Source organism: Podarcis pityusensis, assembly GCF_964106645.2.
Source record: "Podarcis pityusensis genome assembly, chromosome: 2".
NCBI lineage: Eukaryota > Metazoa > Chordata > Lepidosauria > Squamata > Lacertidae > Podarcis > Podarcis pityusensis.
In genome coordinates, this window is record NC_138029.1 from 18,937,161 (window position 1) to 18,963,349 (window position 26,189).

General features: G+C 45.5%; 1 protein-coding gene across 4 annotated transcripts in view; it reads left to right on the forward strand.

The window, feature by feature from the left end:
- The window catches only part of STXBP4 (syntaxin binding protein 4), a 161,689-nt gene that overhangs the window by 38,216 nt on the left and 97,284 nt on the right, over positions 1-26,189 (forward strand). For all 4 annotated transcript variants that reach the window (XM_080994538.1, XM_080994535.1, XM_080994536.1 and 1 more), the window contains 4 exons: positions 969-1,081; positions 1,797-1,886; positions 14,792-14,857; positions 17,465-17,641. In XM_080994538.1, the coding sequence (XP_080850664.1) occupies positions 969-1,081; positions 1,797-1,886; positions 14,792-14,857; positions 17,465-17,641 (446 nt within the window). The remainder of the gene's footprint in view (positions 1-968; positions 1,082-1,796; positions 1,887-14,791; positions 14,858-17,464; positions 17,642-26,189) is intronic.

The window sequence follows — 26,189 nt, forward strand, 5'->3', positions numbered from 1 at the left end:
ATGGGGGACGGGTTTGCCCCCTAAAAAACCCCCAAAACATTTGGGGGCGGACCAAAGTGCCTTCGTCCCTAGTATGTGGAGAAGCGCAACCCATAGTTTACCAACTATTTAATGCAGGCATAGGCAAACTCGGCCCTCCAGATGTTTTGGGACTACAACTCCCACCATCCCTAGCTAATGGGACCAGTGGTCAGGGATGATGGGAGTTGTAGTCTCAAAACATCTGGAGGACCGAGTTTGCCTATGCCTGATTTGGGTGGCGCTGTGGGTTAAACCACAGAGCCTAGGGCTTGCCGATCAGAAGGTCAGCGGTTTGAATCCCCGCAACGGGGTGAGCTCCCGTTGCTCGGTCCCTGCTCCTGCCAAACTAGCAGTTTGAAAGCACACCAGTGCAAGTAGATAAATAGGTACCACTCTGGCGGGAAGGTAAACGGCGTTTCCGTGCGCTGCTCTGGTTCGCCAGAAGCGGCTTAGTCATGCTGGCCACATGACCTGGAAGCTGTACGCCGGCTCCCTCGGCCAATAAAGCGAGATGAGCGCCGCAACCCCAGAGTCGGTCACGACTGGACCGAATGGTCACGGGTCCCCTTTACCCTTTATGGGTTGTGCCGAAGAGGAAGTAGCTAAATGAGCTCAGTGCCTGTAAGTGAGAGGAGGATGTGTGTGAATCTACAGGTCTCTCATCTAATTCAAGCCTTTTTAGGGTTGCCAAAAGTTAACATAAGACTGATGGCAATTAACCTAGCTGACTTGTTAAAAACCCGGCTGTCATTTTGTATGCTTACAGATTTCCCTACGTGCAATTGATAAGTGGTGTTTTATAGGAAATGGGTGATGGGGAGAAACTTGGGGAACATTGAGAAAACATAGCAATTGTTCAAAAGGCAGCTAAAAGTTGGGTGCAATCTTGAAATTGCATCTTTTGCCATTGATCAGACATGTTCATGCTCACTTAGCCTCTTTTTCAGATTTTGTCCAGGTGGCAAGAAACCTATTCTGTTTGCAGCTAGATGGGGCAGGTAGTGCCCAAGGACAGGCAGCATTTAATGCTCACGAAATTGCCCAATTACTAGATTCACAGGTAAGTAATGTGTCTGTTATGGAGCTCTCTACATTGATCTGGACTTCGTTTATTTATTTAATTATTCATTCATTCATTGAATCCATCCATCCGTTCACTGAATAAATGAATAGATAATAACAATAATAATTTGTTACTTTTATTTCATATAGCTGTCCTGTATTGTCCTTCTCCTGCTAGTATATTGTTGGGTTTTATTCCCTTTAGTTTTGTGTCTGTCTAATGGTTGATTTTACGAATTTAATATTGCAAACCCCTGTTCAACCTTGCATTTTAAAATGAAATTGTTAGCTTCTTCTAAAAACCATCGGCTATTAAGCAATAACTTAGGGCTTTGATAAACACACACACACACACAAATATGTTTGAGGGCCAGCTTGTTGGATTCTCTTCTAATTATTCTGCTTCAATTTGTACTTGATGATTTTGCAAGTTAAGTTAATTCATTGGAGTAGCAGGCAAATCTCTTAATAAGACTGGATTAAGTTGGTTTATTATTATTATTATTATTATTATTACTACTACTACTACTACTACTACAGTCTCCGCAAAGTAATAACAATAAAAATAGCATCATTTTACCTAATCTTAAAGCATTAATGATTAATGTAGGTGTTTAAGTATCATCATGGATAAAACTGACCTAATTAATCCAAAATTTCTTTGTTAACAATCTCCGCTCCCCTCCCCCCCCCCAATATTTCAATGCATCCAGTTTGTCTCCTATGATCCTTTGCAAAGAGAGGAATTGGAAGAACTTAAGAAAGAGAGAAATGAAGCTTTACAAGAAATATGCAAATTGAAGGTAATAGTTTGCTTTGTTCATCTGAAACAAAATATACTCATCCCTCCAGGGACGTATAGGGTTGCCATACGTCTGCAATTTACTGGACATAGCCAGTTAACAGTAAAACAAAACAAGAAACAACAAAAATTCAATAAACTTGCCAAAAAAAGCTCAACAATTCAACTTGAAATATGGCACCCCTATAATGCAAGTACTTTTTGGTTTTTAAAAAGTAGATTTTTAAATGGAATTCATTAAAATAAATTTGAAGGAGCGTAGCAACTGGAGTTTTTGTATTCTTTATACCATGTTGACCCCACTGAGTTAAAATTATTTGGCGTGATTTTGAGAAATAGATGGTTAGAGAACTGCCTTGCATATCTGGGATAACTGTTTCTGCTTCTCCAAGGAAGGTCCAACTCAACCATTGTTTATATGTTTGTGTGTGCATATGTATATCCTGCCTGCCCCACTTATGGGCTTCGAGTGGCCTACAGCAGTTTTATGTTAATACAGTTGTACCTCGGGTTACCTTTAAAGCCCTATATGGCCTAGGACCCTCATACCTACGGGACCACCTCTCCTGGTATGCCCCACAGAGAAACTTACGGTCTTCGAATAAAAACATCTTGAAGGTCCCAGGCCACAGAGAAGTTAGGCTGGCCTCAACTAGAGCCAGGGCTTTCTCGGCTGTGGCTCCGATCTGGTGGAACACTCTGTCACAAGAGACCAGGGCCCTGCGGGACTTGACATCTTTCCGCAGGGCCTGCAAGACAGAGCTGTTCCACCAGGCCTTTGGCCAGGGCACAGCCTGACTCCCTCCCTCGGCAATCTTCGCGGAGCTCTGGCTCAATGGTTGCCAGTGGCTTGAATTAATTAATTTTATAATGAATGATTTTAGACTGTTGTTTATGCTGTACTTTTGTACTGTTTTATTGTTGTTAGCCGCCCTGAGCCCGGCTTCGGCTGGGGAGGGCGGGATATAAATAAAATTTTTTATTATTATTATTATTATACGCTTCAGGTTACATACGCTTCACGTTACAGACTCCGCTAACCCAGAAATAGTACCTTGGGTTAAGAACTTTGCTTCAGGATGAGAACAGAAATCGTGCTCCGGCAGCACGGCGGCAGCAGGAGGCCCTATTAGCTAAAGTGGTGCTTCAGGTTAAGAGCAGTTTCAGGTTAAAAACGGACCTCCGGAAGAATTAAGTACTTAGCCTGAGGTACCACTGTAAGTCTTTTCCCTTAGGGGCTCTCAGTCTAAGACATTCAAATGGTTTCAGGGGTAAATGTAAAAGAGCCCCTGGACAGTTAAGTCCAGTCAAAGGCGACTATGGGGTTGGGGCGCTCATCTCGCTTTCAGGCCGAGGGAGTCAGCGTTTGTCCACAGATAGCTTTCTGGGTCATGTGGCCAGTATGACTAAACCGCTTCTGGTGCACTGGAACACCGTGACGGAAACCAGAGCGCACGGAAACGCCGTTTGCCTTCCTGCCGCAGCGGTACCTATTTATCTGCTTGCACTGGCGTGCTTTCGAACTGCTAGGTTGGCAGGAGCTGGAACAGAGTAACAGGAGTTCACCCCGTTGCGCGGATTCAAACCGCTGACCTTCCGATCAGCAAGCCCAAGAAGCTCAGTGGTTTAGACCGCAGCGCCACCCACATCCCTTCAGGGGTAAAAGAGGCCATCCAGACCTACAGTGGTATCTCGGGTTAAGAACTTAATTTGTTCCGGAGGTCCGTTCTTAACCTGAAACTGTTCTTAACCTGAGGTACCACTTTAGTTAATGGGGCCTCCTGCTGCCGCCGCGCCACTGCTGCGTGATTTCTGTTCTCATCCTGAAGCAAAGTTCTTAACCCGAGGCACTACTTCCGGGTTAGTGGAGTCTGTAACCTGAAGTGTCTGTAACCTGAAGTGTCTGTAACTCGAGGTACCACTGTACTAAGCTTTAGCAAGGTAGTAGCCTCATATGCTTGCAGACCATAACCCTGAAGGGCACCGCATTGGAGAATTGCTGGGTTGCAGTGTGGGACTCGTATTGAGGACTAGCTGGCTAACTGCCAACTTAGTGGCTAACCTTTTACCAGATAGTATCTCTTAGCCTAACGTATCTGGCATTACTATTGTGAGAATAAAGGGATGTGTGCATATCTGCTTTTTGGCCAAAAGACAGGAAACAAATGTTGGGAAATGCTTTTAAATATCCTCCCAGTTCATCAGGGACACTTTTTTAAATGGCTCCAAACATCTTTGCTGGTGGAGCTAAACCAGAGCTTCCTAAACTTGAGTCTCCATTTGTTTTTGAACTACAATTCCCATCATCCCTAGCTAGCATGACTCAGTAGTCAGGGATGATGGGAAATGTAGTCCAAAAAAAGCTGGAGATCCAAGTTTGGGGAACCCTGATCTAATCAATTAATCAAACGAAACATTGCAGACCTGCTTTCATCCTGTTTTTATTTTCTCATTGTCTTTTAAGGACTCCTAGCTTTCTAAATGATATCTCTTCCTCCTCCATTTATATGTGTGTGGGTTTTTAAAAAAAAATTATTAACAATTTCAACATAGCAAATTATCAAAACAAATCATCTTCCTTGTTTCTCCCCCATTTTTCCCCCTCCTACCTCCCCAACAGACCCTCCCTCCCTCCCTCCCCCCTACGACTTTCCTCAGCTCCTCTCTCTGATTTCTCATCCAATGTTAACTTCTGCATATTATAAAACTGTATACATCCTTATATTATCTATCTTCTATGTTGTCCCTCAATAAATGTGTGTATGTTTATTCAAAACCTGCCAGGTAGTCCAATTCATTTTGTTGTTTTTTTAGATAATTTGTAAAAGGTTCCCATTCTTCTTTGAAGTCACAGTTGTCCTTGTCTTGTAGTTTGCATGTCAATTTTGCCCTCCCTTTATATGTTTTTAACCCAAATCTCAGTAATCAGTGATAAGTTCATCTTTGGTAGCTTGGGAAGTGTGTTTGTTCATTTAATTGTCCATTCCATAAAACTGATTTTCTTTTACGTCGCATGGAGATAAGGTTCCAAGCAATAAGTAAGGTATATATTTCCATTCTTACACGAGTGCTTTTGGAAAGAGAGATTGGGGGGGGGCACCTCTCTTTAAACTGTTACTTATTATAGGCATTCTTTAATTTTCTACTGGCAGAAGGTTTCCTACTCTGTAATTTAGATTTCTGTAGTGCTCTGCCAGCTTCATGGAATAATCACTGTTCCTGTGCGACTGACTGTAGTAGGACTTAATTTGTTCAGGAATAAAAGAACATTTCTGATTATGTCCCTTGGACTCGCCCCCAGGATAGAAGTCTCCGTAGACTTGCACAATAAGTCCTGAGTGCCGGCAACCGCTGTTATTGCCGTTGCTCCCTCTGCTACAGCTGAAATGTTTTTAATTTGCTACTACATTGCTTTCCTTTTGATCATTTAGTAGTAGGTCTTCTTGGATTTTGGGGTGTAAGACTTTAAACAGAATTCACAAAGTCAGCTGTAAAGTCAGGAAGTACAGTCTCTCAGGGATTCCTTTCCACTATTTCTGATGGCGGGGAGAAGAAGAAATGAAATCTCAAAAGGTGCACGGGGGGGGCGGAGTTAATTGGCTCAGTGCATTTTGTGACATAGTTCCTCAGGGGTGCTGTCAGGGGACTGCCATCGGAACAGGGGAGGGAGGCAGGGGGGGCCGTTGGGATACAGAGAGCCTCCAAAACTCCTGAGGAGCAGTTCCTCTTCCAGCGGTGGGAAAAGCCACACCTCCAGTGGAGAAGAGAGGGAAGGGGCCAGCCAAGTGAGGAAAGGGCTTGAGGATGCTGCTGAGAGCCCCAGCGCCTCGCTGAGCTGGCCAGGAGGGACGCACGCCACGTCTGTCGCCCAGCTTGCACAGAGGGGGGAAATGCAAGGAGGGGAGGTGGAGGTTTGGGGTGCCGAAGTTCTTATGTTAGTGGAGAAGCCGGAAGGGGTCACTCCCGGATGCTGCAAGTGACTAAGACGGACATGAACTTTGTAGATCTGCACTGTAAATAGTTTGCACAATAAAACCTGTAAAAGACAGGTCAGAGTCCTGCCTGGTTACTCATGAGCAACCACCAGCAGCATCTGAAAGGTGCTTAGATTATAGGTAAAGGTAAAGGGACCCCTGACCATTAGGTCCAGTTGTGGCCGACTCTGGGGTTGCGGCGCTCATTTCGCTTTATTGGCCGAGGGAGCCGGTGTACAGCTTCCGGGTCATGTGGCCAGCATGACTAAGCCGCTTCTAGCGAACCAGAACAGCGCACGGAAACACCGTTTAGCTTCCTGCCGGAGTGGTACCTATTTATCTACTTGCACTTTGAGGTGCTTTTGAACTGCTAGGTTGGCAGGAGCATGGACCGAGCAACGGGAGCTCACCCCGTTGTGGGGATTCGAACCGCCGACCTTCTGATCGGCAAGTCCTAGGCTCTGTGGTTTAACCCACAGCGCCACCCGCTTAGATTATATATTTGTCTAAAAGAATTTTTGCTCCGCTTTTCAGCTGAAAACAGTCTCACAGAGAGGCTTGCAGTGATCAGAAATACAGTCCCTGACTTTAGGCTTGCAATCCGAAGGACACGACACAAAAGGAAAAAGGGATAGGGGGAGAGGAGCAAAAATGAAAACTTGGGCCCTAGTTCTTTCTTTCAAAGTTCACCAAGCCATTCAGGCCTGACTTCTGCTTCCTCTCCCTTTCATGGCAGTTGTTAGCGAGAAGAAGAAGACATTGGCTGATGACACAGCGTTTATGCATCAAAGGCTCCGTGATTAAAAACGTGTTTCACGATGATGTCAAGGGGCCAGTTTTACTGCTTTGAGATGCCATTAAGAGAGGAAAGGGCAATAATTCCCTACGCCCCCCTTTTGTAACAGAACTGGCACCTGTTTATATTTAAGCGACCTGTGCTCGCTGTTTATTCGTGTGACAGCCACATCCATAAATAAAAAAGAGAGAACGTCTAGGCCATGTTTGCAGAAAGAAGGGGATAGGAAGAGCAGGAAATACTGGCTGCTCCTCTGTGTGGCTGAGAGGAGCGCACTAATTTAATGATTTTTCCTCCCTCGCAATTGAAAGCATACAGGTCATCGTCTTCCAACCAATTTAGGTCACCCCTTGGCTTGATTATTTCAGGTGGACCTGTGAAGTAAATAATTGCTATTGATCAGAGGTCTGGACTGACGATCTAAGAGCCTGCAACCCTGACAGTGCTCACAAAGCAACTTAATATCCTGGAGCCAGAGAACTCCTGCTTCTGCAAACACATGCACAACACATAGATATTAATGGGAACAAGTGAAGTCTGTGGTGTTGGCAGCACTGGATTAGTGACCCGGGAAAGCTGGGGTTTGATTTAAATCTGTGCTGAATGTCCTGGGAAACGTGACCCACTCTGGGGTTGCAGCGCTCTTCTCGCTTTATTGGCCAGGGGAGCCAGCGTACAGCTTCCGGGTCATGTGGCCAGCATGACTAAGCTGCTTCTGGCGAACCAGAGCAGTGCACGGAAACGCCGTTTACCTTCTCGCCGGAGTGGTACCTATTTATCTACTTGCACTAGCATGCTTTCGAACTGCTAGCTTGGCAGGAGCAGGGACCGAGCAACGGGAGCTCACCCCGTCCCAGGGATTCGAACCGCCGACCTTCTGATCGTCAAGTCCTAGGCTTTGGTTTAACCCACAGCGCCACCCTTCTCCCTTTCTGCTCTCTTAGAACTGCGCAATCACAACTGTTGCCACCCCAAGCATGTGAGATGGAAGGAAGAGCTCCTAGATTAGAGGGTTAACTTTCAGGACTGAGTTGCCCCCACTCTTTGTCGTTGTAAGAAAGAGGCAAAAGCTGCCCTGAGCTGCTTTGTGGGGGTTTGCATAGGACACCCTGATTTCAAAGCAGCAACACAGGTACCCTAACTCAAGCCCGTAAGCAAGAGTTGCTGGCAGCGAGTTGCATCCTCTGTTGCAGGACTGGGCGATGCCTGCTTTTCAACATCGCCATATATATTGCCAGCTAAACATTGCGATCTACTGATAAATCACAATGTCTGAAATAAGGATGGAGCTATGCAGAGGCGTCGGCTGACTTCATGGTTTCCCCCACATTGTGATTTTTGCTTAGCACAGACAGACACATCATGATTCGCAATACAGTGGTACCTTGGGTTAAGAACTTAATTCATTCTGGAGGTCTGTTCTTAACCTGAAACTATTCTTAACCTGAAGCACCACTTTAGCTAATGGGGCCTCCTGCTGCCGCTGCCCCGCCGGAGCACGATTTCTGTTCCCATCCTGAAGCAAAGCTCTTAACGCGAGGTACTTTTTCTGGGTTAGTGGAGTCTGTAACCTGAAGCGTCTGTAACCCGAGGTACCACTGTATATTGCCAGGTCAAAAACTATGAAACCGAGATCACGCCATGGACTTCAAACAAGTTTTGGACGATATATTGCCCAGCCCTACCCTGTTGTAGCACCTGGAATTGGTGGTGTTGCAGTCAACACTCAGAATGAAGTCACAATCTGGGGTGGGTGGGTGGTGCAGCTAGGAGTGTTCAGGACCAAGGTCTCCCACCCACTCTGTCTGTCTGCCTGTCTTTCTTTCTCTCTCTGTGCATAATTACCGTATTTTTCGCTCTATTGGACACACTGGACCATAGGACGCACCGGACCATAGGAGGGGGAGAATAGGGGGGGGGAATTTTTTTTTCTTGTTCTCCCCCTCAGAAACAAGGTGCGTTCAAGAGCAGGCCTTGCCGCTGCCCCCAGAGCTTGTGAGGCTGGCGGTGGGGGGAAGCACTGCTTCCTCAAAGATCCCTGAAGCCTTTGGAGCACAGCTGCACTCCAAAGGCTTGAGGCTTCGGGGGGCATCCTTTGTAGCCTCCGCAGGGCGGCGGGGTGCCTTCACCCTGCGGAGGCTTTGTGCAGCCATCCCGAAGCTGGATGTTTTGGCTTCGCTGTTTTGGCTTCGGGGACAGCAGGCTGCTATCCGCAAGCCTTGGGAGCCCGGCGGAGAGCTACCCAAAGCCCAGGGTGTACAGCGCCATCCTCCCCGGGCTTCGGGCTGCAGGCAGCTATCCTCAAGCCTGCAGAGCCCAGCAGGAGTTCCCGCCGGGCTCCGCAGGCTTGCGGATAGCTTTCTGAAGCCTGCATTCGCTCCATAGGACGCACACACTTTCCCCCTTCATTTTTGGAGGGGGAAAAGTGTGTCTTATAGAGCGAAAAATACGGTATTTCCTTCTGATGATGACTGCCTATAAAATTAGGGTAGTGGGTCACTCTCTCTTGTTGAAGATTCCATAACATGCTGTAGTATTGTTACATGCCCATTGAAATGTGGGAGGGTAGCGGTGAATGAAGCTGCTGCTGTGTTTCCTTTGGTCTACAGACAAGCCGTCAGATGATAATAGCTTGCTGCAATTAACTGACACATTGATTTGTCTCTTTGGGATTTAAAATGTTAGCCTTTGTGGTAGAATGTGAGCTCCTGCTATTGCTCTCCAAAACCATTTTTTCTTGTTGTCATCTCAGCTTTTATATGCCTGCCATTGCTGTTTTTCCCCCTAGAAAAAGAGGTTGCTGGAGCTCACCTTGAACGCTTCCCTTTTTCTCTTATAATGGCAATGGCACCCATCTGATTGGTGCCGGAACTGAATGAATGAATGAATTTTATTATTTTGGTTACAGACCAGTTCCAGCCCACATACAATATCAAGGAAGTCATAAAACATGATAGGACACATTTGAATCTACAATTAGGTATAACAGGGACAATACAGATATAGCAACAGTTTAAAAATATATAAATTAAAACTTAGTCACTAACATATAACCTAAAATTAGCATTTAAAACCTTAATCATTATGATAGCACAGCTTGTTCCCTAAGTTTTATGGTAATCGCGCAGAATTTGGCTACCCTTAATGTGATCTCAGGATCCTTGTCCTCTACCAGGGATTTTAGACATTGAAGTTCAACAGGTTGATTGTCTAGATCTCCATTTGTGTCTCATTCTTTTTTTAAGAGTGCCGGAACTGAGTTCCAGGGAGTTCTGCCTGGGGCAGGGGGAAGCCCTGCCTGCTACCACCCCCCTGTCCCAGGGATGGGAAACCTGTGGTTCTCCAGTTGTCGTTGGACTCCAACTCCCATGATCCCTGACCATTGGCCATGCTGGCTGGGGCTGATGGGAATTGGAGTCCACAGTGTATGGAAGGCGCCGCTGCACCAGGCTTTGGAACGAACCTCAGGACAGATAATAGGAAGTGCTTCTTCACACAGAGTATAGTTAAAGGAGGAGAAGATGGTGATAGCCACAAACATGGCTTTAACAAAGGATTGGACAAATTCATGGAGGATAAGGCTATCAGTGCCTGAGGGCTGTGCTGGCTTTGCTCTACCTCCATGGTGAGAAGTAGTAATGCTTCTGAATACCAGTTGCTGGAAGCCACAGGAGGGGAGAGTGCTGTTGTGCACAGGTTCCCTATTTGCTGGTTTTCCACAGGCCAACACCCTGTTCTTTTTAAATATATAAATAAATAAATGTATTTTTTATTAATTTTTTTGTTTTGTAATTTAAAATACTCATTTTGCATCCTTAAGATATCAGTGACTTCCCTTCTTCTCTTTCCGTGATTCATTTTACATATCATAAATCACTGCACATTTTACAAAAACTATGTTGTTGTTTAGTCGTGTCCGACTCTTCGTGACCCCCTGGACCAGAGCATGCCAGGCACTCCTGTCTTCCACTGCCTCCCGCAGTTTGGTCAAACTCATGCTGGTAGCATTGAGAACACTGTCCAACCATCTCGTCCTCTGTCGTCCCCTTCTCCTTGTGCCCTCCATCTTTCCCAACATCAGGGTCTTTTCCAGGGAGTCTTCTCTTCTCATGAGGTGGCCAAAGTATTGGAGCCTCAGCTTCACAATCTGTCCTTCCAGTGAGCACTCAGGGCTGATTTCCTTCAGAATGGATAGGTTTGATCTTCTTGCAGTCCATGGGACTCTCAAGAGTCTCCTCCAGCACCATAATTCAAAAGCATCAATTCCTCGGCGATCAGCCTTCTTTATGGTCCAGCTCTCACTGCCTTGCCGTGGTGAAGGGGCTTGAATAACTCAGGGAAGCTATGAACTATGTCATGCAGGGCACCCAATGTAGGAGTGCAAATATCCAGAGATGTAGTGATCAGGTGGGATTGCTATGAGGAATTATAACAGATATAGACTAAGCCATCTGTGTCAGCAATGAAAGTATTGCGTTGACTGGGTTTAAACTATTTTGATATGATTTTTGATCAATCTACACCTCTGCATCTCTGGCCATTTCCTCTACTGCCCATTTCTCTTGTCACATACACAGCGCAGTTGCTTAGACAGGCAGGCTTCCTGGGCCATAAAGATAGTAGGCAAGTTACTTTGATGTAGTTTTCTTATATATAATCTTAAAATGTTAATCTCGGAGCCAGGAAACAGATCTCACATGAAGGTGGTAGTGATCTGGTCCTCCTGGCCATCCTTCTTATCATGTGTACTGATTGTTTATTACCTCCGGGGTTGCTGTATTCGCTCCTTTGTAGTATTCATTCATTTACCCCAAAAGTATGCATGGATAACTAGTGTTTATAGATTAACTTTCTCCCCACGTGGGTTTGTGGAAATGCTCAGAAGAAATCTGATTGGTTCTTTTGAACGCTTTGTAAAAAGCTTTTTTGTGAATAAAAACGGCCTGGGCCAGGGGGCTGCAGATTGGACAAGCACAGAGAGACACGATTATACGCACCCTTCCCAGAGTCTTGCTGGTTCAAGCCTCTGTGTGTATTCTTATTAATCAGAGTTCAATCCTTCCTTTGCTTTGCAAACGCAACAACCCAAGATGAACAGGTCATAGTGGAGAGTTTTGACCAAACGTGATCCACCTGGAGCAGGAACTGGCAAGCCATTCCAGTATCCCTGCCAAGAAAACTCCATGGACAAAGGCAACAAAAACTATACCTTTCACTATTCCATTATTGCATCCATCAAAACTTATTTACACTGTTGAATTTATCTTAATCCTGCCAGCGTTTTCAGCTGTACACAATTATTTCCTATATATTCAATGAAACATTTTCCAATCTTCTTTAAATGTATGTTGTTCTTGTTCTCTTATTCTATATGTTAAGTCTGCAAGTTGTGCATATTTTGTCAACTTCAGTTGCCATTCTTATTTGATTGGGACCTCGCTCGTTTTCCATTTTGGGGCTAACAAAACATGGGCCTCAGTAGTGGCATACATAAATCACCTTTTATGACAACTGGGGATTTCAGTCTGAATTATCCCCAACAGAAAGGACTCTGGGTTTTTTTGTTGTTGTTGTTGTTTTGGGGGGAGTACTTTAAAACATTTTTTTCAATTCATTATGGATCATTTCCCAATACTCTTTTACCCTTTTACAAGTCCACCACATATGAAAGAATGTTCCCTCAGGCTGGAGGATCCTGTTCACACATATATATGCCAGTTTCCTACAGACCAGCATCCTGTTCTCACAGTGGTCCACTAGATGCCTGTGGCCTGATCCAACAGGCTCTTACGGTCTTCCATTGAGGAAGCTGTGGCGATCACACACCGGGCCCCCAGGCGTTTGACGGTCTATTGACCCTGTGCCGCCACTGCAATTGCTTTTTCCGCTGCCACCACCCCGTATCTGACGGGGACACACAGAGTCCAGTCAGTTGTTAACATAAACAAATAATCACGTTTATTTTTAAATGCAGGAACAAGCTTATGGTTTCAGTTAGTTTTCCTTGACAGTTTCTTAATCTTAGTTCCTAACAACTTCAAACTGATTATTCCCAACTATCTATCTGACTCCACCTAACAATTCCTCTCACTCTCTCCCAATACAACTTGACCAACCCACACCTAAACCTCCCTCCTCCTTCTTCAACTCCCAAACCTCAACCTCAACTCCCAAACCTCAACTGACTTTCAAAACCTCCCACTCTAACTTTTTTACTCCCCCCTTGCATTCTCACTGGCCAATCACATCACACCTATTTTAACCCTTTCCTTATAACCCATCCTAGGAGGCAAACGCCACATTAGCGAATAAGACTTCATACTGTACATGAGATACGATAGCCACCTTCAGATATCTCAAGGGCTGTCACTCACATGGAAGAGGGAACAACCTTGCTTTCTCCTGCTCCGGTGGGTAGGACTCGAACCAATGGCTTTAAGTTACAAGAAAGGAGATTCTGACTAAACATACAGGAAAAAGCTTCTGACAGTAAGAGCTGTTGGGCAGTGGAACCGTCTCCCTCAGGAGGTTGCGGACTCTTCTTCCTTGGAGGTTTTTAAGCAGAGGTTGGATGGCCATCTGTCATGGATGCTTTAGCTGAGATTCCTGCATCTCAGGATGAGCCTTAGGGTCCTTACCAGTGCTACAATTCTTTGATTCTATTATTCTAGAGCATAGCTGGCCAATGCCTTCATTCTGAAAGGCCACTCTCTTATTATTTTATTTATTAGTTTTATATACCACCTTTCATCAAAAGGTCTCAGGGCAGTTCACAGAATTAAATACAGGATAATAACAAGTAAGAGAGCCAGTGTGGTGTAGTGGTTAAGAGCGGTAGACTCGTAATCTGGGGAACCGGGTTCGCGTCTCCGCTCCTCCACGTGCAGCTGCTGGGTGACCTTGGGCTAGTCACGCTTCTCTGAAGTCTCTCAGCCCCACTCACCTCACAGAGTGTTTTGTAAGGACGCGGGTGGCGCGGTGGGTTAAACCACAGAGCCTAGGACTTGCCAATCAGGGTGAGCTCCCGTTGCTCGGTCCCAGCTCCTGCCCACCTAGCAGTTTGAAAGCACGTCAAAGTGCAAGTAGATAAATAGGTACCGCTCTGGCAGGAAGGTAAACGGCGTTTCCGTGCACTGCTCTGGTTCACCAGAAGCGGCTTAGTCATGCTGGCCAGATGACCCAGAAGCTGTACGCCGGCTCCCTCGGCCAATAAAGCAAGATGAGCGCCGCAACCCCAGAGTTGGTCATGACTGGACCTAATGGTCAGGGGTCCCTTTACCTTTAATAACAAGTAAATAATCAAAACAGCAAAATGATAACCCCCACTCTGTTATCTTGGAAGCAGTGGTAGAGATTGTCTTGCCCTCCCTCCTGGGTGTTCTGACTCTGCAATAAAACTGGCAAAAACTCAGTAAGAACTTCAGAGATTTGGCTGAAATATGCTCTAGTAGTATGAGGTCAGCAGTCTGGGACAACAAAGGAGCAAATCTGTTTTCTAAAAGGTCCTTATTGGTCCCCTTAAGAGATAGACCAGTAGAAGTTCTTTATTTCTGATACTTCAAATGAGATAGAAATATAGAGAGAAATGCTGCTTTTCCTTAAAAGTAAAACTCTTGAGCAGTTTTGGGTTAAAACGTAATAGGGTTAAATAGATAGCTGTTTTGGGGAGGGGCGGCTACAAAATCTGCCAGTATACAATTTTTTGGGGGGGAGTGTTCTGTACATTCTTCGAATCTCAACCAAATTGCACAGTCAGAAATAATGGCAAAAAAAGGTGTTCAGAGTGGCTAAGATAAGGAAATGTTTTAAAGAGACATTGCCAAGGAACTCTGTGAGATCCTACAATATCACTTACCTATAAACCAGTGGAGAGAGAGAAAGGTGCATCCAGTTTATTGAGAAAGAAGAGGCAACACAGAGGATATTCTTGTATAAAATGAGCCTGCACACCATACTGAACTCTGTGAATGAAGTCTATAGGGAAATGCCTGTTCGACTCAAATCGTTGGCTGGCAGCTGCTTATGGAGTTCATTGTAGCAACAAGTGACACTCATGATGACATTCGGATTTCCTTCATTCAAAGAGCCTTGGAATTCTTACTGCTTAACTAACGCTTCTCTCTTTTGCATTGACAGGAAGAGTTGGCCGAGTCCGAACATAGGAGAAAACAGCTGGCCAAAGAGCTGCAAACTGCCAAACAAGTAAGTGAAACCGTCCGCCAAGTCAGAGTTGTTGCGGAATTTTCCTTTTTCTTCCCAGGAGGGCACCAGCGATGTGACAGTGGCAACCGTGATTTAGCACTTTTCATCCTTGCGGTTCTCAGTTCAGTGTTTCCCTAGCTGCTGCATAGAGTTGTGGTTCCTGTAATTTCGTATTTCCTCTCAATGACTTGGCAGGGCCAGTTCATTGACCAGAGCAGGACTTGCCAGTTTCAGTGTGTCAGCAGTCCTCGACGTTTTCACTTCCAGCTTTAACCACAATCTGCCTGACGGGACCATATTTTGATTTCAATTTGCAAGTTTTTCACCATGCACCAACATCTTTCCACTTGCTTTTCTTTGGGATATCAAAATGCAGGGGAGGGGAGGGTCCCTATTCTTTTCAATAGCAGCATGAGACCCTCCCATTCATCCTGCTGTGAGAGGTCTAAGCCTTGTCTTCCTTTTCTGAATCTGGAAACCCTGTTCCCCCACACCCACCATCCATGTCTTCTTAACTCTGAGCTGTCGTGCTGCTTACCTCCTATTATGCTATGGTATCTCTACTGCCGGGACGCGGGTGGCGCTGTGGGTTAAACCACAGAGCCTAGGGCTTGCTGATCAGAAGGTTGGCGGTTCAAATCCCCGCGACGGGGTGAGCGCCCATTGCTCGGTCCCTGCTCCTGCCAACTTAGCAGTTCGAAAGCACGTCAAAGTGCAAGTAGATAAATAGGTACCACTCCAGTGGGAAGGTAAATGGCGTTTCCATGCTCTGCCTCTGGTTCGCCAGAAGCGGCTTAGTCATGCTGGCCACATGACCCGGAAGCTGTACGCCAGCTCCCTCGGCCAATAAAGCGAGATGAGTGCCGCAACTCCAGAGTTGGCCACGACGACCTAATGGTCAGGGGTCCCTTTAACTTTACCTTTATCTATACTCCCATGCTACACCAGTAATGCTCTATTGGTTTATTCTCTTTATGAGATCTTCAAAAAAATATTAATTTTTTTTAAATTGCCCTTGAAACAAGATCCTGAAAAATCCTCAGTTGCAAATTCACATGTTGCTGCTGCTCCTGATTATATCTATATAATTTTTAATTAATTTTTCTGTTTTACAATTTAATGTACTCCTTTATACATCCTTAAGATATCAGTGACTTCCCTTCTTCTCTTTCCATGGTTCATTTTACATACCATAAATCCCTGCATATTTTACAAAAACTAAACCATTCAATATTCCATTATTACAACCATCAAAACTTATTTACATTGTTGACGTTATCTTAATGCTGCCAGTGTTTTCAGCTGTGCACAGTTATTTCCCATATATGCAATAAACATTTTCCAATCTTCTTTAAACATATGTGCTTCTTGTTCTCTTATTCTGTGTTAAGTCTGCAAGCTGTGCATATTCCATCAGCTTAAGTTGCCATTCCTGTTTGGTTGGGATCTCGCTCATTTTCCATTTTGGGGCTAACGAAACATGGGCCGCAGTAGGGGCATACATACACAACATTTTTTGACACCTGGGAATATCCTTCTGAATTATCCCCAACAGAAAGGACTCAGGGTTTTTTGGAAAGGTACTTTAAAACATTTTTTTCTATTCATTATGGATCATTTCCCAATACTCTTTTACCCTTTTACAAGTCCAATTCTGTTTATGAGATCTTAAAAAAAAACTCCAACTTTAGGTTTTTCCTTGAAACAAGATCCTGAAAAATCCTCAGTTCCGAATTCGCATGTTGCTGTTGCTCCTGATTTTTAATAAATACCACAAGTGGGGCTTGCTTGTGATATTTTTGGGTCAAGCCTGTAGGTTCTTGCTGAGAATTCCTGGAGCATTGTGCAGTCATGCCAGGTGTAAACAGGAATGTTTCTGAAACTCTCAGGCAGGCCTTCCCCCCCTTTTTTTTCACCAGGCAAGTGGCCGGGGAGCAAGGTTGAAGCCAAAGGGCGTAACAAAAGCATGGCTAGATGTGCCAGCATCTGGCTGATTCATGTTTCTGCCCACGCATGTTTTCAAAGGGTGAGCCCATGGCATGCTTTCCGCCAATGCAGTTTTCAGCATTGCAATATGCCGTGCGTAAGGGACTTGCCAGCTGCTTTTCAAGGCTGATTAGATCATGGGTGGCCAACACTGCTGCACTACAGCTCCCTCTATCCCTGGCCACGCAAACTGCAGCTGATGGGAGCCGGAGGCTAACAACAGGAGATGTTGGCTAAAAAAATCCCAAAGCTTTCTATTTATTAAAGAAGAAGAAGAGTTTGGATTTGATATCCCGCTTTATCACTACCCAAAGGAGTCTCAAAGCGGCTAACATTTTCCTTTCCCTTCCTCCCCCACAACAAACACTCTGTGAGCTGAGTGGGGCTGAGAGACTTCAAAGAAGTTGACTAGCCCAAGGTCACCCAGCAGCTGCATGTGGAAGAGCGGAGACGTGAACCCGGTTCCCCAGATTACGAGTATACCGCTCTTAACCACCACACCACACTGGCTCTCAGTAGAGATTCGCTTTTAATTGCATCTTCAGAAACAGTTTTGCTTCATTCCCCCCACCCCATAAAGTTGGTGGGGTTTTTTAATATTTGGGGGTTTCCCCCCTACAGGAAGCCAAGGCATCGGTGGAGGAGGCGAGAGGCCTACGTAGCAGAATCCATCTTGCAGAAGCTGCGCAAAAGCAAGCTAGCGGCATGGAATTGGACTATGAGGAAGTAATCCACCTGCTTGAGGTCGAAATTGCTGATCTGAGGGCTCAGCTCAGCAATCATTATGGTCAAAATAAAGTAAGCACCTCGGGAGCAGCTCGGAGAGTTGCCATGGTTTTTCCTCGCTGTTGTCATGTATCCCGTCTTTCATTTTTCTTCCTTTTGTTCTCCTAAAGTAGGTCACTGTTTGTCTTGTATTATTCAATAGATTGTGTTGTGGAGGCAGCAGAGGGAGGGCGAAACGAAAGCTATGAACTCGCTTTTCTTCGGAGAACTCTTTTTAGTTGGGGAAAACTTGAGCCACAACCTTGCTTGGGTGGTCGCTGGCCAATGTGACGCAGCTCAAGGTTAATTATTGTGGAGCCACAACTTGCTGGGATTTCACATTTGTTTCCCTATTAACTAAAATGTTGCATAAAAGCGTTACAGTTTAAGAGTTAAGTTATTCTATCAGTGTTTAATGGTTTTATAATGATTATTTTTCTATGTTCTTAGCCGTTTTTATCTGTAAGCCACCTTGAGTCTCTGTCAGGGGAAAAGGTGGGGTATAAATAAATACAGAATAATAAATATAGAACAATATTTCAGTTTAAGAGCGTGTTCCAAGACATGGAAAACCAAGGCTGCAATCCCATAGCCACTTAATGGAGTGAGCCTGAACAGTGGTGTAGCGTGGGTTGCCAGGGCCGTGCAGAAGGGATAGGGGGGAGGGAAACAGACAGAGTACGCATGCGTGTTAAATTGCCTAAATTATCTGTGTCACCCAGGAGATCCTGGCTGCAGAAATAAGAAAAGAATAGTCATTTCGTTGTTTGGAGAGGTCACTTTTTGGTTCTCATGGAGAAACTGTTTTCAACAGAGCCCAGCAAGGGAAGCGCAAGTTAATACAAGGCAGCACCACTGAGCCTGAATGAACTCTGTAAGACATATACAAGAATTGTGCTCTAAAGTTTCTAGGCACCATCAACTACTGTATGGAACCAGCGTTCTTTTCCGCCTTTTCATTTAGGTTAGTGTAGGTGCAGGTTCATAATAATAGATTTGCTGTATCCAGTGGTCTTTCCATATCCTGAAAGACCCGCACATAGCTGGAAGACACATAACTATCAATTCCCATTTATATAACTCTGAAAGATACGGATACCTTGTATGTCCTGTATTTTGAACCCAGTAGCCTTTAGCTGCCAGCTTTCAAAGCGTGAGCAGGTACCACAAATATGCCCGCTTTCCCTTGCAGTAAATCATTCTGAATAAAGAACCAAGGTCACGGGCCCTCCTCTATGGCCAGAACAGACTCCGCTAGGAAATGCCACAATTGAGATGATGCAGAAGTTCTGGCGTGTTCACCCATGTAAATGCCCACTAGATGATGAATCTGTGGCTCTCCTGAGGTTCCTGGACCGATGCCCTGACCAGGGTTGCTTGAGCTAATGGGAGTCCAGCAATATCTGGAAGGACACATGTCCTCATGTTGTTGTTGTTGTTTAGTCGTTTAGTCGTGTCCGACTCTTCGTGACCCTATGGACCAGAGCACGCCAGGCACTCCTGTCTTCCACTGCCTCCCGCAGTTTGGTCAGATTCATGCTGGTAGCTTTGAGAACACTGTCCAACCATCTCGTCCTCTGCCATCCCCTTATCCTTGTGCCCTCCATCTTTCCCAACATCAGGGTCTTTTCCAGGGAGTCTTCTCTTCTCATGAGGTGGCCAAAGTATTGGAGCCTCAGCTTCAGGATCTGTCCTTCCAGTGAGCACTCAGGGCTTATTTCCTTAAGAATGGAGAGGTTTGATCTTCTTGCAGTCCATGGGACTCTCAAGAGTCTCCTCCAGCACCATAATTCAAAAGCATCAATTCTTTGGCGATCAGCCTTCTTTATGGTCCAGCTCTCACTTCCATACATAACTACTGGCCCCTTCGTGGATCACTACCTTGCTGTGGCGAAGGGGCTTGAATAACTCAGAGAAGCTCTGAACTATGCCAAGCAGGGCACCCAAGACGGACAGGTCATAGTGGAGAGTTTTGATCAAACGTGATCCACCTGGAGTAGGAACCGGCAAGCCGCTCCAGTATCCCTGCCAAGAAAACTCCATGGACAAAGACAACAGGCATGTCCTCATACCTTGCACTAAATGCTATAGCCATCACGGGGTAACTATGCACGTACCAATGCACAAAATGCAGTCTTCTTGGAGACAAGGCAGAACCAGTCATGCCTCTTGCAGGCTGACCCGAAATACACCTTACTCATTGTGTGGCATGTCAAAAGCTGCATTTCCATGCACACGAGCAAGTTCCTAAGCACGACTTGTTACATGGATGCATATGACTTAGCAGAGCACGTCAATTTGTTTATTCTTTATGGTAAACAGTCCAGGAATCAAGCCTTTTGCTCTCTGCAAAATTTTCAAGTTGTTTTTTTTTTAATGTCCGTTTTAAACTGGGATTGTGTGGAGCTGAAGTGCTGGTTTTGTTTCCCAGCACTCGGCTGATATTTGCAAGGTTTATGGTGCTATGCAATATTCAGCTTACGATGGAGGCAAATGAATTATTCCCAACATTCACCACAATCCTGTGCAGGAGAAAAAGACAACAGCAGAATTCAGTGTCCATGAGATGTATCAAGGCATCTCATTACATAAAACTCTGGTTTGACAACTATATCTCAGCTGGAAGATACTTTTCTCCAGATCGTTTACCAAAGCTCAATCTGAGCATTTCCCAGAAATGATATAATACCCATTTTACCTTTTTTAAAGACGCCCATCAAATTGACTTTTTTTGTTATCCAGACCGATACAACCCACAGCTGGGCCAGATTATTTAGTGAGCCCCATCCTCTTCACAAACTGCCCACGCAACATGATTACCTTGACTTCCTCTTTGATTCACGGACTTATTTGTTTTCGGCATGCAGAGTACTGAAGGGAGCCACTTGCTGAAAAACTGACCTGGCCACAGAAAAGGGAATCTAATTTCTGCTCAGTTACAAGGCCAGCTCAGTGCATGTTTGGGCTGTCAGTGATGATTTGGGCTCTTTGAGACTCAGGTCTTCCTGCCTAGTAAAGGTGCTTGTGGCGTTTGCCTCCTAGGTGGGTTATAAGGAAAGGGTTAAATGAGTGTGAAGTGATTGGCCAGTGGGAACCCAAGGGGAGGAGTTAGAGTTGAGAGTGGAGTTGTGTGGAAGTCAGTTGAGAGTTGGAGAAGGAAGAGGGTGGATTAGTCTGTGGGCTGGTCAACTGTTAGGTGGAGTCAGATAGTTAGTTGGGATAATCAGTTTGGAGTTGTTAGGAACGAATAGGTCAGTAAAGTAACTAAGATTAAGAAACTGACAAGAAAAATTAACTGAAACCTTAAACTTGTTCATGTTTATAAAAATAAACTTGATTATTTGTTAATGTTAACAACTGTTTGGACTCCGTGTGTACCCGTGAGAAACGGGTTGGTGGCAGCAAAGAGGCAATCACAGTGGTGGCACAGGGATCAGTAGACCGTCAAACGTCCGGGGACCCTGTGTGATCGCCACAGTGCTTATTTAGAAAAGTTGCTTTTTGCTCTAACCAACCAAAAAAACTGAAGTCAGATCTGAATGAACAGCTAGCCCAAATCTAGTTTCAAAGAGCAAATCTGAATGGCTCTTGTGTTTTGCAAATCTGCCCCTTTTTGGTACATGGGTGGCCATCTCCAGGGGCAGAGGAAGGGGCGTGCTGTGGGTGCAGGTCACCCTGGGTGTCACCACTGAGGGAGGTGACAAAATGCTGGGTGGCACTCACTGCAGGGCCTGCAGCACGCCCAAGCCATGCGCCTCTCTTGGGAGAGACGCGGTGGTAGGGGTGCGCGCAGGCTCCACACTGCCAAAATGGTCTGCCCGCTGCCTCCCCCCCAGCTGTAGGGTGGCTAAGTGGGAGGAGGCGGGCAGACTCTGGAGGCCCCACGGTGCGCACCGCCCCTGGGCGCGCCACCCCAGGAGCCTGAGCGGCTTCCCCCGCCGCTGGCCATCTCTTAGCCCAGAGTTTGAATTTGCACCAAGGCAGTTTTAAACCTCTCTCTGGGTAGCTGTGTCAATTTTTAATCAAGGTCTAATGAAAGGTTTAGGGTGGCGCTGTGGGTTAAACCACAGAGTCTAGGACTTGCCAATCAAAAGGTCAGCGGTTCAAATCCCTGCGACGGGGTGAGCTCCCGTTGCTGGGTCCCTGCTCCTGCCAACCTAGCAGTTCGAAAGCACATCAAAGTGCAAGTAGATAAATAGGTACCACTGTAGCGGGAAGGTAAACGGCATTTCCGTGCGCTCTGGCACTCATCACAGTGTCCTGTTGCATCAGAAGTGGTTTAGTCATGCTGGCCACATGACCCGGAAAGCTCTCTGTGAACCGCTAGGTACCGCTCCAGCGGGAAGGTAAATGGTGTTTCCGTGCGCTGCTCTGGTTTGCCAGAAGCGGCTTAGTCATGCTGGCCACATGACCCGGAAGCTGTACGCCGGCTCCCTCGGCCAATAAAGCGAGATGAGCGCCGCAACCCCAGAGTCGGCCACGACTGGACCTAATGGTCAGGGGTCCCTTTACCTTTACCTTAATGAAAGGTTTGCCATGATTTCACCGGTAAGGAAAGGGGAAATTGTTTTTCTAGTAGGAGGATCTTCCACTCTTACGATTCCACACCTCTGTAGAAAGTAAGAGCTGCATCCCTCAATCCACTCACTTTTGCATCTGGCCCCGCCAGATGATGCAGAAGGATGCCAGCTGGTATAAGCTCAAGCCATTGTTATAAAGGCCTTGCATTTGGATTTTCTAACGTCTTAACCCAACCAATTCCTGAAAAGCATAGCTGCCAGTGACCACAGCAGTACAAGGTACAGAAGACACCTCTCTGTGTTATCTCCATAAAAGTATAACTTTCAAACTGACACTCCTTTTAATTGAAGCAATCATGAGTTTGCATTAAATTAATACCACATTTTCTCTCTCCTTGAGGTAATGGGCACGTTAAGACAAAGGGCAGAGAGAAATAACCTATGTTAAGAAAAGCAGCAGTAGATGATTGCCTGTTTTATAAACACACCACTAATTCAGCATAGAATTTCCCTTTTGAAGAAAGGAAGCTTTCTAATCAAACAGACTTCATGATCTTCATGAGAACAGTCATAGATCTGCCAAAGAAAACTACAGGTTGTATGTGCATTCATGTTTCCTGGTTTTCAGTGAAGAAGTAATTTCTATTGAACAATGGGGCTTTTTAAAGTGTCCTCCTAGTCTACCTCTGTTTAAGTGATGTGCTTCCACTGGATTTTTTATTTTTCATTTGCAGTGCAGGAGAGGACCATACCATAGGAGATACAAAATAAAAAAAATCCTTCCAGTAGCACCTTTAAGACCAACTAAGTTAGTTCTTGGTATGAGCTTTCGTGTGCAAGCACACTTCTTCAGATACACTGAAACAGAAGTTGCCAGATCCTTCTATATAGTGAGAAGGTGGGGAGGGGTATTACTCAGAAGGGTGGTGGGAATGGGAGATTGGCAGATAGCTGGGATGAGCCTGCTGACGACTCTTAACGACTGTAATAGGTCTTACAGGAAAAGGCAAGGGGTGAGAAGGTGAGAAATGGCTTAGTCATGTATAATGGGATAAGAATCCAATGTCTTTGTTCAAACCAGGTCTCTCCGTGGTTTTAAGTTTGGTAATGAGTTGCAATTCAGCAGCTTCTCTTTCCAGTCTATTTCTGAAATTCCTTTGTAGTAAAACAGCTACTTTGAGATCTTGTATAGAATGTCCTGGAGATACATAGGAGATACAGTAGTTGCCATGGTTGATAATGCATTCCATCTTGACACACATGCATTTATTATTTCAAACGCTTAAATTCTGACTTTCATTCACTGTGGAGCTCAAGGCAGAAGACTTGGGGTGTCTGAGTGGTCTTGATGAGCCCCTGACCAGCTTGGCAACGTGGCTGCATTGCACACCCTCAGAGCATGCTAATCCATTGATCACACTTTTCTGTATCTGCATCTTGATGACCAGAGTGGAGGGTTGCATCCTGTCTTCTCCAGTCCCTCAGTTTTGAAATTCACAGTTCCTCAAAATAAGCACCCTTTGCCTCATTGGAACAGAGTTTGAAAACCTTTGCATTTGACTTCAGGGATTGCATTGTGTTAATATAGTCGTACCTTGGAAGTCGAACAGAATCCGTTCCATAAGTCCATTCGACTTCCCAAATGTTCGGAAACCAAAGCGCGGCTTCTTATTGGCTGCAGGAAGCTCCTGCAGCCAATCGGAATCCCCGTCTGACATTCAGCTTCCAAAAATAGTTCACAAACCGGGACAGTCACTTCCGGGTTTGTGGCTTTTGGGAGCCAAAACGATCAAGAACTAAGCTGTTCGAAAACCAAGGTACGTCTGTAATTTCCATTTGTGCTATCATTTGTTGTTGTTGTTGTTTAGTCGTTTAGTCATGTCTGACTCTTCGTGACCCCATGGACCAGAGCACGCCAAGCACTCCTGTCTTCCACTGCCTCCCGCAGTTTGGCCAAACTCATGCTGGTAGCTTTGAGAACACTATCCAACCATCTTGTCCTCTGTCGTCCCCTTCTCCTTGTGCCCTCCATCTTTCCCAACATCAGGGTCTTTTCCAGGGAGTCTTCTCTTCTCATGAGGTGGCCAAAGTATTGGAGCCTCAGCTTCAGGATCTGTCCTTCCAGTGAGCACTCAGGGTTGATTTCCTTAAGAATGGATAGGTTTGATCTTCTTGCAGTCCATGGGACTCTCAAGAGTCTCCTTCAGCACCATAATTCAAAAGCATCAATTCTTTGGCGATCAGCCTTCTTTATGGTCCAGCTCTCACTTCCATACATCACTACTGGGAAAACCATAGCTTTAACTATACGGACCTTTGTTGGAAGGTGATGTCTCTGCTTTTTAAGATGCTGTCTAGGTTTGCCATTGCTTTTCTCCCAAGAAGCAGGCGTCTTTTAATTTCATGACTGCTGTCACCATCTGTAGTAATCATGGAACCCAATAAAGTAAAATCTCTCACTGCCTCCATTTCTTCCCCTTCTATTTGCCAGAAGGTGATGGGACCAGTGGACATGATCTTCGTTTTTTGATGTTAAGCTTCAGATCATATTTTGCGCTCTCCTCTTTCACCCTCATTAAAGGTTCTTTAATTCCTATCATTAAGGGTGCCTTATTAACTCCCCCCCCCCCAAGAAATCTGCGGGAGCTGTCCACTTCTAAATCAATGTCAAGGGCTTGGAACAGCATCTAGGGACAGGTTATATCTCCACTCTCAGCTGAGGCCCTATCTTTAGAAGTTAGTGAATGTCATGGACCAGTACGAGGAAAAGCAAACTCTGTCCATTACAGTGGCGAGGCAGTTCATTTATTTGTAATTCTGAGGAGCCCTGTTTAAATGAACAAAAACAACATTATTGTTTATATGCTGCCCATTTGACTGAGTTGCCCCAGCCACTCTAGGCAGCTCCCAAGAAAATATTTAAAACATAATAAAACAACCATTAAAAACTTCCCTGAATAGGACTGCCTTCAGATGTCTTCTAAAAGTTGTGTAGTTCTTTATCTCCTTGACATCTGATGGGAAGGTGTTCCACAGGGTGGGTGCCACTACTGAGAAGGCCCCCTGCCTGGTTCCCTGTAGAAGGCCCTTGAAGCTGGAGCTCAGTGTCCAGGCTGGACAATGAAAGTGGAGACTCTCCTTCAGGTATACTGAGCTGAGGCCATTTAGGGCTTTAAAGGTCAACAGCAACACTTTGTATTGTGCTCAGAAACATACTGGGAGCCAGTGTAGGTCTTTCAGGACCTGTGTTACATGGTCCCAGTGGCCACTCCCAGTCACCAGTCTAGCTGCCGCATTCTGGATTAGTTGTAGTTTCTGGGTGACCTTCAAAGGTAGCCCCACGTAGAGCACATTGCAGTAGTCCAAGCAGGAGATAACTAGAGCATGCACCACTCTGGCGAGACAGTCTGCAGGCAGATAGGGTCTCAGCCTGCGTACCAGATGGAGCTGGTAGACAGCTGCCCTGGACACAGAATTGACCTACATCTCCATGGACAGCTGTGAGTCCAAATTGACTCCCAGGTTGCATACCTGGTCCTTCAGGGTTTTTTAGGACCAGTGTTATATGGTCCCAGTGGCTGCTGCTAGTCACCAGCCTAGCTTCTGCATTCTGGATGAGTTGGAAGTTTCCAAGTCACCTTCAAAGGTGGGGCTGAAGGGTGGGAAGAGAGGGAAAGGGCTCCTAGATGCTGTGTTCACACAAACTAGCACTGCCATATGTGCCCAAGAATCGTCTTACTTTCTCCTGAGAAGGTTTCACAGGGGGTATCTGATTTGTGAACTAGCCTGTCTTGCTGTATAGCGTATGCACCTCTGACACACTGGGTGCAGAAGGCAAGAGGGAGGCGATCAATATTAATTCGGAAAAATTCACTCCACATCTGCAAAGAGTCTCTGTGGCAGGTTTGGGGAGAATGAGTCACCTTTAATCACCCCCTGCATTGTGCTGACTTTCTCTGAGGTCACAGTAATTTCCCTGTGTGTGGCTTCATTGATAAAAGATTTGACATAATGCGTGGAATAAAGGTAAAATTTATTTGTAAAAAATATATATCTTTCTG